Below are 15,345 nucleotides of genomic sequence, written 5' to 3'. Positions count from 1 at the left end.
CCCAAAAAAAAAAGAAGAAAAAAAAAGGATTTAGAGTGGCTGAGCTTTGAGGTTGTTGCCATCCCCTGGATCCTGGATATTGGAATTGTTCCTCTCTGCAACTATCTTCTCTTAATCTTCCTAGCATCAACAGAAAGGTTGTGGGTAGGGACTATCAGAGAGTTTGAAGGTTTTGAGCATTCAAAAGTTCTTATCGTTCCTAAGAACTAAGAAGTTCAAGTGCTGATTTGATCCTATATTCATGACTATCCCTTGCACCAAAGATTTAAAGCTTAGGATCCAAGATCACTGTTGATCCCGAGTTGACACAGTTGTGCTTGGGTGGAAACTGTGGTGTACAGACCTGGTCAGCTTTTTTTTTTTCTTTAGGTTTGGGGTGGCGGTCAATGTAATATTGGTGGATTTGAGTTCTGCTGATCCCAAGTTTACTCAGTTGGGTTACCTGATCCAACCCAGATGCTTGAAACTACTATATGTGAATGTACATATAGTGGTTGTTTTTCCAATGTATATGTTGTTGAGATATGTCACGAGTTGGGGGGTTTGTCCCAACCTAGTACAGTTATTTCTGTTCCAAGTTAGACTAGGTTGCTTTGGTATTATTTGGTTTCCTGTTTAGAGTAGGTTCCATATTCAGACTTCAACTATATTTTGTTATAAATAAATGAATTTCCCATGATAGACTACAGTCTAAATCTATCATGGGTTCAGCAATCTCTTCGTCTTCCTCTATTGGTCCTTGTTTGCCACAACTCTTTGATTTTGTTACATATGTAATAATGTGGGTCAGTTAGCTTGGTCTCTTGTCCTAACTTTGAGGCACAATGTAGTAAATAATGCGTGCAAATGGAATTTTTTTATTGACTATTGCATTATTTTGGAAAAATTCAACCAAAATCTGAGTCTTCCATCTTACTCTGTAGTTTGTCTGCTGGATGACATATATAAAATTGGCCAAATATAGATTGTGGTTCTCCCATAAGTTATTTTTACTTAATCACTTAAACTCTATGTAGTTTGGGTTATCTTTCATTTCTTTTGTCTCTTTGCTTTCTCAATATTAGAGATGAAAATATTGAAAACCTTGATTTTCCTTTTGTAGGTATGTGTTGGATTCTCAAACTGCTGCCCCTCTCACTCTTTCTATGCTGGAGGTGATGCCTCAATTGCATTTTGATTTTTGTAGAATGTGGTTAGATTTTCTCAAATTCATGTATTTATTTTCCAGGACATGCTTAGTTCTCCAAGATTGGCTTCTAAGGTTCGTGCATTCGATTTAATTCTAAACCTTGGGGTTCATGCTCATTTACTGGAGCCTATGTTACCTGATGATCCCCCCTCAATTGGAGAAGAATCCTCCCAAGAAGCTTATATTGACAATGGACAGCTGGCAGCTCAAGAAAAGAAAAATATAGATTCTTCCAAGCATAGTGGAACATCCTCTGCCATTGATAAATTTGAGTCCTGGCTTTTAAGCATTCTGTATGAGGTTCTTCTTCTACTTGTACAGGTACACTTTGGCATTCCATATTCTTTGTGAACTTAGTGTTTCTCATGTTTATTGAAAACCTTTTGTCAAGTCGTATACCTTTTGTACATTTTATCACATCCCTAGTGAACTGTTATATTGGACCCAGTCACCCAGATATTTAACGTGCTAGTTAACACCAATTCTTTAGATGATGTGCATGGCTGCATGCACATCCATGTATGTCAGTAAGCCCTCAATGAGCGTATGGCTAAAAGTATTTTGGGTTAAACCAAGATTTGAGATCCATAGCTCATCATAGATGGTGCAGAAACATGGGCCCTTATACATACCGTTTCACTGCCCGTCTCCCTTCATATATCCTTTCAGATTTGATTTGCATTTAATAAGAAAGTAAGGTCATCTTTTAGGCTGGCTAATTTTTTTATATTTTAGTCTTTTAGAAGTTAGGCTGGGGGAGCTGTGGACCTGTGGTATTTGTTTGTGTTGTGCAGGCTTGCATGTGCAGTTATTTCCTCAATGAGTTCTGTGTTCACAGTGGTTTCAGATGGTTCAGGAATTTATAACCTTTGCTCAACATGAATGTGCATATTCATTTTAATAAGGAAAGATTTGAACATTGAAGAAGACAAAGTCCTTACTATATATTATACACTGCAAATTCAAAAGCTAATTAATGTAGAACTGAATTGAATACTCAAAACAGTCCCAAAAATACAAGATCTTATACCAGGGAAAAATCCAGATTCAAGGTAGCCTAGTACTAAAACCAAACAGGGGATCAATAGGTCATGAAACTAAAGTTGAGTGTGAGAATTAGGAAGGGTAATTTCTTCTGAGAATCTGAAAGTATTTTGGATGATCAGATCAGCAAATATGGGTAATCGATTAATAGTAGGGCAAGAGTATAGTGAAGCCAGAAATCTGAATCTCTTAAAAGCTTTAAGAAGTAGATTAAACATTGAGATCAGGTCTGATATATTTTAGAAAAAGAACCAAATATCAACACACAAATCAGCAACTTAAAACATATAGTCAATCCTAAGAAATAGGTCTATAATAAATTAAGATAGGGACAGAAATATGAGAAATCACAGATCAGGGAATCCACAGGTCAGATGGACCTGGAAATTGGATCGAGTCTCTCTCTAGGTGGGTATAAGGATCAACCAAAAGATGAAGGGATTCTGGTGGCTTGATAGTGCTGGGATGATTGGATTGGGGAACAAGTTATCACAAAAACTCATGAACAGAATTAGAAACAAGGAATTTGTCTGAGATTAATGTTACATTCCAATGAATGAATGGACAGTAGAATATCTCCAGAAATTGTAGAGCAATAATAGTATTAATAACACGAACAAAGACGATCCACCCGGGCTTCTCGCCACAAGGTGTTGATTGGATCAAACACCAACCTGATTCTCTTGATCAAAAAGAATCCATGGAACAAGAAAGAAGCAATAGCAGCAGTTGTTTATGAAATTTGTCGGGCTAGAAAGCTTGCCCAAGAGTTGCTTTTATAATTGAAAAATTGAAGAGAGCTGACCACCAATTAGGAATGTTTCAGAATTCAAAACAACCCAATCAGTAGATGCTTTGGTTACAAGAAGAATCTAAAGAAAATAGTCTTGCCTAAGGAAATATTAAATTGACCTTCTGGTTTAACTAACTGAGCCTACCAAGAAAAAAAAATAAGACAGCTGCTCCATATCAAAATCGTGAGCTAACCTAGCCCTCCAATCATGGGCTTATGTAGCCCTCTTCCTGTGAGAATAGGTCTTCAAATCTGCATCACTAATGGAAGTGTTTAGGAATCTGTAGTTTAAGGAGGATGAAAGTAGGCAAAGTGGAAAAAAATTTGCGTAATTGTGTCAAGATGAGAAGTTGAACGAGGCTGGAATGATCCCCTTCTTGTGACTGCCCCCACCCCCCCTTCTCCTTCCAGTCACCATGGCTGGAAGCTCTGGGGTGGTGCCGCCGCCACCCAATCACTCCATCTCTCCCACCTCTTCCCCTCGCACTGTCCCCTCTATAAATCACCTGCCCCACCTGCTAGCATGTCATGGAGTTCCCTCTTGGTCAATTCCTTTCTCTAGGGGAAGGCCTCCCTCTCCATTATGTCCCCCCAACCATTGTTGGCAACTCCAAGGCTGCCCTTTACCCCTACGATCTTGTTTTTGAAGACTTGAAATGGCACTACTCCTTGGTTGGCCATTTCATAGGTACTTGCCCGCCCTTTAACATTGTTAAGCTCTCCCTCACTTAGCAATGGAAATTAGTTGGAACAATGGATATTTACCTGCTTCATTTTCAAATTCTCCTCTAATAAGGGCAAGCTTCACGCTGTCGAAGGTGGCCCTTGGTATGTCGGCAGGAGGCTCGTTCTTCTTTGGCAGTGAGACTGTCATTTGCAACTCCACCAAATCAATCTCAACTCTATCCTAGTCTAGATCAGCCTTCCAGGTCTTCCTATGCACTTTTGGTGTGAAGAAGGCCTGTGGTGCTGTGGTGGGAAAGCCCCTTTATTTTAATGTAAGAACCAAGACAATGGATCACTTGGTCTTCGCAAGGATTTGTGTGGAAATCTTCGCTTTGGATCCTCCGAAAACATCCATCACGATCTAGAACGATGAAGGGTTTTCCTTCGACCAGGTGGTGGGTTACAACTGGCATCCTCTTCTTTGCTCATCATTCAAGGTCTTCGGTCACGCTTTTGCTTCCTACCTTCCTCGCAAATCAGGTACCAACACCTCAGATACTCCCTCTTCTACCGCTGCAATCATCGGCCATTGTGCAATGCCTATTGAACTCACCAAGACCTCGTTGGCTTTGGGAATCACATCTCCTCCCTCTATCCCCCTCCCGCTTTGATTACACTCCCTTTCCCAACCACAGTGAGTATCCTCCGCTCTCTCAGTCAGGGCCAAAGGCGCAATTAGAAAAGGAAGACCCTTAAGCTTAGTGAAAAGCCAACTTCAAGGTCTCTCCTTAGACAGCTTTGCCATCTGCTGGTCTACCCTTCTGGAGGAAGGATGTGCTTGATCTTCTGTCTGAGATTGGAATGTTGGGGATATGCCTATGGATCCTCATCTAAATCTTGGAGCATGTGATGATAAAGAATTTCCTTATAAATATTAATACATGCGACTTGATGGAAAACTTATCTATTTAATCGTTACTCGGCCTGGTATTTCGTTGTTATGGGTATTATTAGTTAATTCATGGAAAATTCTATGTAGGCCCCATTGGATGCCACTTGGCGCATTTTGAGATATCTTAAAGGTGCTCTTGGTGAGGGCAGACCTTGCATAACGGTAATGTTTTCCATTGCTACCTAGTTGTAGCGGGTTCAAGTAGGTAAACAGCCTCTCTGTGAAGCAAGATTAAGGTTGCCCACATTATGACCCTTCCCAGACCCCGCAATGGCGAGAGCCTCGTGCACTAGGTCAGCTCTTTTTTTAAAGGCGTCTTGGGAAAGGTCTTGTTATCAACAGCCTATCATATCGTATCAGAGATACGCTAAGATATGCCAAAGATCAAGGACTAAAAGTATCGGTATCGGTCGTTATGTCGGTCAACTAAATTTAAGATACGTATCGGAGGGGTATCGTATTGTATCGGAGATACTTTAAACCATTATTCGACGCCATGGTCATATTGATATTAGACTTTACTTTGATGCTGACTGGCTGGTGCTGATGATGAGTGTTGATCTAGTACTGGGTACTTTGCATTTGCTGGTCGAAGTATTTTTACTTGAAGGAGTAAGAAGTAGACTACAATGGCTCAGTCAAGTACAAAGGCTGAGTTCAGAGCTATGGCACATATGGAAGCTGAAATGATATGGCTGAAGTCTCTTATTCAAGAATTGGGATTTTCAGTTACTAAACTTAAGGAAATGTATTGTGATAACCAAGTTGTGATTTATATTGCTAGTCATCCTACTTTTCATGAGAGGACTAAGCATATTGAGGTCGATTATCATTTTGTGAGGAATGTTATAAAAAACTGATCTCTACTTCATTTTTCAACTAAGGTAATCAACTTGGCAATATGTTCACTAAGGCATTGTTCAAGCTGCATTTCTAAGAGGTTGTTCCAAGCTCGGTAGGGGAGATATATATACTATAGCGGGGGGGGGGGGGGTGAGTCCCCCTTTCCTTGTTATTAGTCTTATTAGTTGGTAGTGTTTGGTTGTGGTTGGTCTAGTAGAGTCTTATTAGTCTTTCTTTCCCTTTGGTTCTTTATGCAATTAACTCCTTGTTGGACTCTTATCTTTAATAACAATATAAATCATTAGTCTAGGCTACAATACTGGGGTTCTCTTTCTCTTCTTTGATCTTGTCTTCTCTCTCTTTTCTCTTCCTGCTCTCTTTCTCTTCTTAAGCTTGGTAAGTATAGGTTTCAAGTTTCTCTGTTGCTACAATAGATTTATTTTTCGGTATCGGTATTGGATACCAATCCCAGATCATCCTGTATCGGTTGGATCGGTCCATTTTACCCTTACTTTTCATGAAAATAGGTATTTTTAATTATTTTACCCCTGTTACGATACCCGATCCCGGATCGGTCTCAGCCGATACCGATGCGATACGGCCAATCTGTACCGATACCTAAATCCGTGGCTGCTACGGAGATGAAAGACAAATCATTTGCGAGCTTCCCACAACATCCATTATAGATCTAGTTCATGTTATTCTAGTGGATTATATTGCTTAAAACTGGGCTACAGTGATCAATTCCATATTCCTTGTAGAGTTGTATAATAATTAGTTGTGGTGCAGCCAATTGGGAACATATTCATGTTTATTTTTTTATCACAATGCATTGAGGAACAAGGAGCTTCAGCCTTCAGGGGTCAGAGTGTCTCAGGGACAGTTCAAGCATAGTCTCGTAGATTTTCCTAGGGCCTATATATATAGGCAGTTGCATGACACTGGAGATCTAAGCATGGATTAAAGTATCCCACGGTATCATATTGGCCAATACGTATTGGTATCGTTGGGTATCAATATTCAATACGTTACAGTACAATACATATCCTTTTTTTTTTTTTTTAAACTTTAAAGTATCCCATCTTATCACATGGTATCAGCCAATAAGGCACAAAACTATGCAAAACATGCCGATACTATCAATACGTCTCTTAAAAAGGCCCATTTGGGTTTCATTCTTGATATAGAACTCGCATAACCCAGAATAATGCATAAAGCCTGAACCCCAACCGAGAGTCCTCCTAAGCCCCCCTTAACTTGGTTTTTTGCATAAATTTGAGTTTGGGGGGTTTTAATCTACACTCAGAAATGATTCAAAGGGTGCCTAAAAACCTAAGTTTCAATCATCCAACAAGTTAAAATCAAAGATTAAAGGAGACGTCACAGTAATAGGTAGGTTTCTCAAAAGCTGGACCTTTGTGTTTAAATCATTGTTTTCTACCTAATTTTTTATTTTTTTAATTCAATCGATAGATTCAGGTAAACTAACACAACCATTGGATCAAACTTCATCATTTGCAAAGTTTTGTACTAGGATTCAAGAAACTTAACAGAAAAATGAAATTTCTTCACGTTTGATATAATATATATATATATATATATGTACTAGGATAAATTTGTAATTTTAAACTTCACAGGGATGGGAGTATAATAAATGAAACATTCAGGGGAGGGGAGTGAAATTTCCTCTTCTAATAAATAGAACTTTTTAAGAGCCCTCCAGAATGTCCTTTTTTCTTCCTGTTAAGCTCAATCTGATGTAGGAGGATACCCAGACAACTAGGATTCCTACAAATATTACTCACGTGGACAGAGGTAGACTCACTAGGGCTTAGAAAGGGATTGAGATTAATAGAGAACAGCACAATACATTAATTAGCATGCATGAATTAGAAGACTATTAAACAAAGTAGCAGCAATCAATACTAATCTAGAAAGAAAAGCATATAAACTACCTAGGCTTCAAGTGGAGAATATGGGGAGGGGAACATGGCAACATAATGTAGATAGGCACAAATCAATTCAAGAATTCAGAGAGTGAATATCATGCTCTTCCTTACATCAATCAACTACTAAAGAAATCAGCAGCATTCTTAATCACAGAAAATTGATTACGAAAACAGCAGTAGTATGTAAGTTCAGCAAGATGAAAGTATAAGAGTAACAGTAACGGGTTTGAACTCAGCAGGATAATTCTAAAGGACAGCAGGAAATAATAATGGCTGAAACAGAGGTTAATTTCAGTCTTCAATGGGATCAACTGGGTGGTAGTAAACAGTCAAGGAAGTGGGGATGGGGGTGAGGATCTACTTACCTTAACCCTGTCCCGTTCTGAGGAGAAGAGGAGAGTCGAAGTCCTCCCAAATAGAGGTGCAGCCCACCTTATTTGATGAAGGGAAAATTCCAGTTTGTTGAAGAAGCGTTCAGCGGCATTCCGATGGGGCCTTACGCAACTGAGATGGACCTCAATCAGTAGTATTCAGCAGCTGCAGTAGACGTAACAGTGACCAGAGAATAGATGCAGTGAAAGAGAGAAAGAGAATGGGAGGGAAAATCGTGAGAGAGAGGGGAGGCAAGAAAGAGAGAGAAGATCTAGAATGAGAGACGAGAGAGAGAGAGTCGTTGCCTTCTTTGCTTTCAATAATCATCCATTTATTCCATTATAACCTTGGCCAATGGCCTTACATAAATAAGAGACTAATTACTAAAAATAAAAGATTATTCTAGGAATGCTATTTCATAAACAAAGAAACTTTCTAAAAAGAAATCAATAGGATAATTACTTAGTTTCCTAATTAACTTAAAAACTCAAATAAACAAAATCCTAGAAAATAAAACTACTAAACTATCAGATTTGGTGGGGGCCACGCAATCTTGGCAAAATTTGGAAGGAGAGGACTCGATCCAGCGTTGAAAAGGCTGGATCGAGCCTTCCTTTCTTCTTCTTTTTTCTTCTTCTTCCTTCTTCTTCCTTCTTCTAATCCTCCAACCACAAAGAAGGTTGGGTCTTCTTCTTTTTCCTTCGGCTGTACGTTTTGATGTCCCCATCACAATCACTAGTATCTATATGCTACATTTATGTGCGAAAATGTATCACTTTTTGTTTCTCTCCCAGGCCGTTTTGACATGGTCTTAGCAGTTGCCATTTTTTTATTTTTACAGATAGAAGAAAGGGAAGAAACTGTCTGGGCGTCTGCTCTGAGTTGTTTATTTTATTTTGTCTGTGATAGAGGCAAAATACGGAGGAAAAGATTAGGTCTTGATATAAGGGTGAGTAATTTTGTTTCCATGATCTGGCTAGTACCTAAGTTTTGGATTTTACATTGAATACAAAGATATGTTTTCTGTTGCTCTTGCTGGTTAAATACTTGGATATAATTCCTCAATTCTTTAATTCTTTATATAACAGAGTTTTCTTGCAATTCAGAAATTCATTGCAAAAACCTTCACTAGCATGATTACAATTTAATTTTGACTTTGGCAGAGTTAGAAAATTTTAAAGCATTGTATTTTTTAAGAAATACTTGTTCGTTGATGAGTGACAATACTTTGCTGGGGAAAGAGAGTATGGTAGAGAAGTTCTGTTCTGACTAAACCTTTTTTTAGTTTTGGCGGAGGGGGATTCAACTAGCCTGTTGGACGGAATTTCCATCAGAGCAGCTTTCCCTGCCATGTGGTGGCGTCTGATGGAGTCCAATTTTAGTGGGCATGTTGTTTATATCATCATCTTATCAAGGTTGAATTTTCATCGGATATTAGTTCTCCTTGTCATTTTTAATGCTTTGAAAAAACATATTCTGTTTAGGACTTGATGCAGTACAGGAACTGATGAAAACCAGGGGGATAGCCCCATTAATGGCAAACCATATTTAGAGATAGGGTGCCCAATTTTGATTTGTGGCCTATTCAGGTCATTTCCATCTATCCAACACTCAAAATGACCGAATAAGTAGTCACTTTGGAATAATTAGGAACTTCAGTTGGAACACCTTCCAACTGTGCCTCACTTCGCGACTTAATACTCTTTGAACTAACAACCTTCATTGGAGAAGAATCAAGAATTACAAACCTAAAAGGATATCAAACAACCACCAATGACCATGATAGTAGCTAACAACCACTAAATACTACCAAGAAGGAAACATCACAACCAAAGCATAATGGGCCTAATGGAAGATGTCATTTTCCAAGTATGGCCTCCATCTGTAAGAGACATACACAGTAAAAATAGATCTGATGTGCCTAAAAATGTCGGCAAATCTTTCTTCCTCTTTCTGAATCTAGCTAATTACATTTAGAGAGAGAGAGAGATTCGAACTTACACTGCCTCCTTTGAGCCCCAGGTGACACAAAGAACACCCATTGAAATAACTTTTCACAAACAACTGATGAAGAAGACTGAAGATTCACTACCCTCTCTACTCTTGCAGTTGAATGATTCTTCAGAACCCAATCCCTTAGATAAGTGCATGGGACATATTTATAAGATTTGCAGTAGCTTATGAACCACTTTGGTGCTAATTCTCTGTAAACATCAGCATGTAGCTAATGGTGTGAGCCTTCAGAAGAATTTGCCCCCTCACGAAGAGGCACAGAGTGCCACATCCACATAAGCTAACTTCATCCCTCGGAAAGGGCCACTAATTGAATCACCATCAAGAAATGGCACTATATCTCTTTCACGAGAGGACAATGAGGAAAGAGAGGGTTGACTGATTTGCCATCCTCTTTTACAAGAGGATGGTGGAACAAAGATTTGGAAGCAGAGCTTCAAAGGACCAATGGACCAAATGGTCAGACTATTGCCAGACGATTCAGACCATTGCATGGGAAAGGGAGGATGGTTAATATCAATGTTTGACTGGATGGTGTCCAAGAATTGTTGAAATGTTAGCACACCATCTGATGTAGATCAAAGCATGAAGGGAAGAGTGAACAGAAAATACTGTTCATGAGTTACTGTTTACGTGAACAGTATTTAATGCACATGTGGTACTGCAAAAAGCTACAGATGTCTCATCGAGAAGAGTCCAGAAGAAGACCAGTTTCTGCTATCGATTCCAGCAAGGATGTTTTCTGGGATTTGTTTCCTTTTTTAGTTGTCTTGGTTGTTAAGTAAAGTATATTTGTTAAGAGATCTTAGGATTAGTTAGTGGTTTCTAATTTTTCATGTTTACTTGTTTGACAAGAAGGTTGTTTTAGGTTAGTTCCCCTTTTTTTTTTACCTTATACTTTGTAAGCTGAAACTACTCCTATATAAGGACTGCTGTAATCAATTGAAGGAGATTGAATAAAGTTTGTTTGAGATGGCTAAATGCTGTTTTGCTGTGGGATGCAGTTGCGTGAGAGGCCCTAGGTGAGATGCCTAACCTTGAGGGGCGAGATGCTCAAAAACCTAACCTTCTTCTTCCCTCTTCTCAACTCTCCATCAATTTCTCTTATTTTCTGCTTTAGCCTTTGTGAGAGAGTATTTGAGAGTTATATGAAGACAATCAACAGTTGTTCAGAATACTCAAGTTCTCCCAGTCAATTCTCAGATTTCCAGATTTTCTGGACAGAAGTTCGAAGCCTGGTTCTTACAACTCTGAGATAAGATCAGAGCAGCCTTTTGGAGGTTTGTTCTACACCCCAAGAGTGACCTTTGACCAGAAAATTGAGGCCATCTGAGGCCCACTAGAAAACACCCAAAAGTTTCCTTTTTCATGCCACTAGCATAACTCTCAAGCCAGCCAGCAGAATTTGACCAAATTTTATTATTTTGTTTGCCTAAAAAGTCCTCCAATCCATCCAAATTTCAGGCTCATCAGAGCAACAGTTTGTGAGTTCTCAAATTTCTCCCTATTCAGCCAGATTTTCATATCCTACCTAGGATTAGGATCACTTGTGATTCTAATCTCACATCACCATCCAGTTCTGAGCTCGAACTATTTGAAACCATTTGGAATGTCATTGGCCTATCTGGCCACTGCATGTCATTTTTAAAAGAGAGCTTACAAATTATTTGAACCTGGATCATTGAACACTTTTGAGGCTCTTACCAATGAACTAAAACTAATCATTGAGTATATTGGGATGAAACTTATTATTAATTAAAGAACTTATTTTATTGCATCACAAAACAACCAAACAAAGGGATTGGATTTGTGGTAATGAAAACTTTATTCAACGGGAAAAAAAAGGGGATTTGTGGTATGGTGATTCAGGTTGCTGCATGGAAGATGGTCTGATGTCCAGTCTCTTTTAAGTCCAATTCAGAAGACAGTAGTTCTCAAAAGATGATTGATTTACCACAATGATGTTGGCAGTTGATTCACCATTCTTCTGTATACATGTAGTGCCTCACTGGCAAAAGAATGAAGACAACATTCCGGCTCTCTTTTGATAAACATCCCAAGTAAGCACCTTCTTTGGAAATGGAGCTTGCACTTAGAGGGGGGCATGATTTCTCCAAATGGTTTTAAGAAGTAACAGATCTTGAGGATTCTGAAGGTCAAATCAAAAATTTTTTTTTTTTTTGAATGAACATATATATATTACGAAAGGAGGTCAATTTTGTTGAAATTAACACTTTTTAAAGGAAGATTGTGGGGAAGGGGGGGGTAATCACTTACTATTTAATGTTCAAACTCTATTGTCCTAGTTTTGTTGAAATTAACACCTTATAAAGGAAGGCAAAAAGGGCGTGTTTTTGCCAGTGTTTGGACTTGTTAACTAGCACAACCATTGAAATATTGAATGATGTAACGAAGAGGAGGATATTGAGATGGATGAATGTAATGGATAGAATGGGGGAATCAGAAGCAGGATTCATAAGGACATTAGAGATACCTCCGCTAGTTATTTACTTAAGTGAGAATCAACTTTGATGGGTTATCATGTAAGTTGAGGCAGTGACTTGTGACAGAATCTGAAGATATATTTTTTACAGAAGATTGGAAGATGTGGTGGATAGGTTGGATGGAAAGGATTCTTCTAGCCAAATGGTTGGATTTCATTGTATGTAACTATAGATGTAAAGTTTCCTTCCCAAAAGTCCAAACTGGTAGGTGGAGGGACTCCCAAGTCTATAAGGGGGGCTGTATTTGCTTAAGTGTTTGTTGTAGATTTGGTGAAAAGTAACTATTGAGGGCTTAAACTATAGTAAAAGAGTTGGAAAGAGCAAATAGAAGAAAATATAAAGGAGAAGAGAGATACCTTACCTAGGGATACGCCCTTCAAGAAGTCAGTGAGTCCACACAACAGATAAGGGTGTCAATTTGAAACCAAAATCAAAACTGAGCCGAATTAACCGGACCAAACTGAACTGAATAAATTTGGTTCAGATCCGGTTTGAGTGCTTGAGTATTTACTTTGGTTCGGTTACAGTTTCAATTTAAGAACCGTCGGTTCCAACCGAAACCGAACCGAACCAAATTACCCCCTTTAAAATAGAAACCCTACTTGGTAATTAAATCCCTGGAGTTTTGTGAGGCTGCGCCGCTTTGAGGCTCGACACTGAGCTTGGACGATTCCCGCTCTTCTTCTCTCCCAAGTTCTCAACCCTGAATCCCTAATCTTTCATCTTCCTCAGTTCCTCTAGCCTCTTCGACACCCTTTTGCTGTACCTTCTCAAACACTGGTAGTGCTTCTTATTTTCTAGCCAAAGAATAGTGCTAGCTGTTGATTTCAGACGAGAGGGAGAACACTGAACACAGAGCAGTGGTTCTGAACTGTAGAACCCTAACCTTCTTTCTTCTACTTGACGAGTAGGAGTCTCCTGCTACAGCCTGTACTTACTGCTGACAAGTGGATACAGTGAAAACCTGCTCTGATAACATGTAAAGCTTCCATCCCAAAAGTTCGAACTGGTAGGTGGAGGGACTCCCAGGTGTGTAAGGGGGGCTGTAGGCTGATTAGTAGCCGATATGGAATGAAACTCCCAACTCTTACCTAGTGCTATGAAGCAAGCTACTTTCCTTCCAAACTGTTCAGCCCAGTGCTATAGGTAGTAGATTCCCAAGAATGCAGTATCTCTTACCAATTTCACCCACTGGCAAAAATTTAATGATTTAATGGTTAACCAAGAATATTTCAAAGTGTCTTGAAAAGTGAGCTCAATTTTCCATATCAAAGGGGCATAATCCATACATTGGCAAAATGATTACATCTTGCATGCATAAAAAGCACGTCATATTATGGTTTCTTGACATTAGATGGTCAAAATCAGGAGGATATTATTCCTCGAGGCTACTTGAATTGAGCCTGAAGGAGAAACACCCCCACCACCACCACGAATTTGGACAGAGTGCAAAAAGGAAGTCAAGATGCTCTTTGCACTCTTTTCCTCACTGTCACCATCCATGTCAATATGACTCAGGTAACTGAAGCATAGAATAACTTTTTTTTTTTTTTGGGTATGAATAGATAATGCATTAAAAAGGGGGGGGGGGTGTGAAACCAAGCCCAGAAGGGCAAAAGCAGCAAAATCAAAAGAAAGGAGAGGAAAAGGTGGGGGGCAAAGCAAAAGCTAGCAGGATGAGACTAGCACCTCATGGGGAGCTGAGAAGCGTAGCAAGTTCCTCCAAGTCCCAGCCATTTATACTTTTGTGAAGCCTTGTGATTCTCATCGCCATCCGCCAACTTGATGGACTGTAAAACCACTGCGTTTATTAGCGTCCAACGTGCACAAATGGCTGTTTCCTAATCACAAAATCATCTCTTCCCTAGTGCTAACACCATTTCCTTTTGCTTTTTCCAAAAACAAAGTCACCAAGATCTCCAGCTGTCCTGAGAATACTTTTCATTGCCTACAACAGTGGCCAAGAACCTTAGAACTTTCCCATGGAAGGTATGCCAACAATTATTTTCCTTGAAGTGCCGTCTCCCCCAAACCTCCAGATCTATCTAAGAGAGCTTTATTTGTTCTACTATGCGGCCTAATACAGAGCCCACCTTCCTTGGAAACAACTTTCAATCATCCAAATGGTGTCTATTTTGTCTCGTTCAACCCATTCCATTTCTCAACCATGAAAAAATGTATGCATTTGCATTCAAAAAACCATCTAGAAACTACCTTCCCCAATGAAAACTACCTGCAAAAGTGATATGGTCTTTACCATAAATGTTCTTCAAATGCTAGGAGGACTTTGGCACTGTTTGTATTGCTGCCAATCAAGCCAAGGGGAATGTCAGTAGCCCTACTAGTATCAACCTCTATGTTGAAGCAATGAGTAGAACTGTTATGAACCATATTTATGGAGTTCTCTATAGTTTTGCATACCTCTCCCCCCTATGAAGTGTCGGTACCTTGAGTTTATCTCCTTTCAATTTTGTGATCACCTTTAAACCCTTCTTAATGTAGCGAGGAATGTTTAGGAAATCCATCTGTGTGGATTATCAAGGTTTGAACCCAAAAATAGAGAAACAAGCTTCAGTGGCTGCCATAAGCCTATAACTGTTGATTGACAATAGAGGGAACATTCATGTCTGTTAAGATACACCCTTATATCACCTCTAAAGCTTACCAACAATGACATAAAATACCCTTTTATATCTGATCAGGGGTAAATAGAACTTCCAAAAAAAGTAAAGACTTTAAGAACCAAAATCGAAGCTGAAACCGGAAATAGTGTAACCTGCTAACCCACCTAACTTGACCAAAGAACTAGCATAATGATTTAGAAATAGTGTAACCTGTTAACCCACCTAACTTGACCAAAGAACTAGCATAATGATTTATTCTAATTGATCCTGATGGGACCCACTTAGCAACCGAAAATGACACCCAGTACCAAAAAATCAGCCCTGTTTTTTCACTTTGCTATCAGATCTGAAACCTTCTACTTCCAACCATGCTTGACAGTCTTTTTTTTTTTTTTT

The 15,345-nt window shown here is 39.1% G+C and overlaps 1 protein-coding gene across 3 annotated transcripts in view; it reads left to right on the top strand.

The window, feature by feature from the left end:
- LOC122057826 overlaps nt 1-15,345 on the top strand; it is a 48,118-nt gene that overhangs the window by 18,880 nt on the left and 13,893 nt on the right. For 2 of the 3 annotated variants that reach the window (XM_042620128.1, XM_042620129.1), the window contains exons 8-10: nt 1,103-1,154; nt 1,229-1,510; nt 8,650-8,757. In XM_042620128.1, coding sequence (XP_042476062.1) covers nt 1,103-1,154; nt 1,229-1,510; nt 8,650-8,757 — 442 coding nt within the window. The remainder of the gene's footprint in view (nt 1-1,102; nt 1,155-1,228; nt 1,511-8,649; nt 8,758-15,345) is intronic. The other variant, XM_042620130.1, reaches the window with a different exon arrangement.

Source organism: Macadamia integrifolia, chromosome 12 (genome assembly GCF_013358625.1).
Source record: "Macadamia integrifolia cultivar HAES 741 chromosome 12, SCU_Mint_v3, whole genome shotgun sequence".
Classification (NCBI taxonomy): domain Eukaryota; kingdom Viridiplantae; phylum Streptophyta; class Magnoliopsida; order Proteales; family Proteaceae; genus Macadamia; species Macadamia integrifolia.
This window is presented reverse-complemented; position numbering and strand designations above follow the sequence as displayed.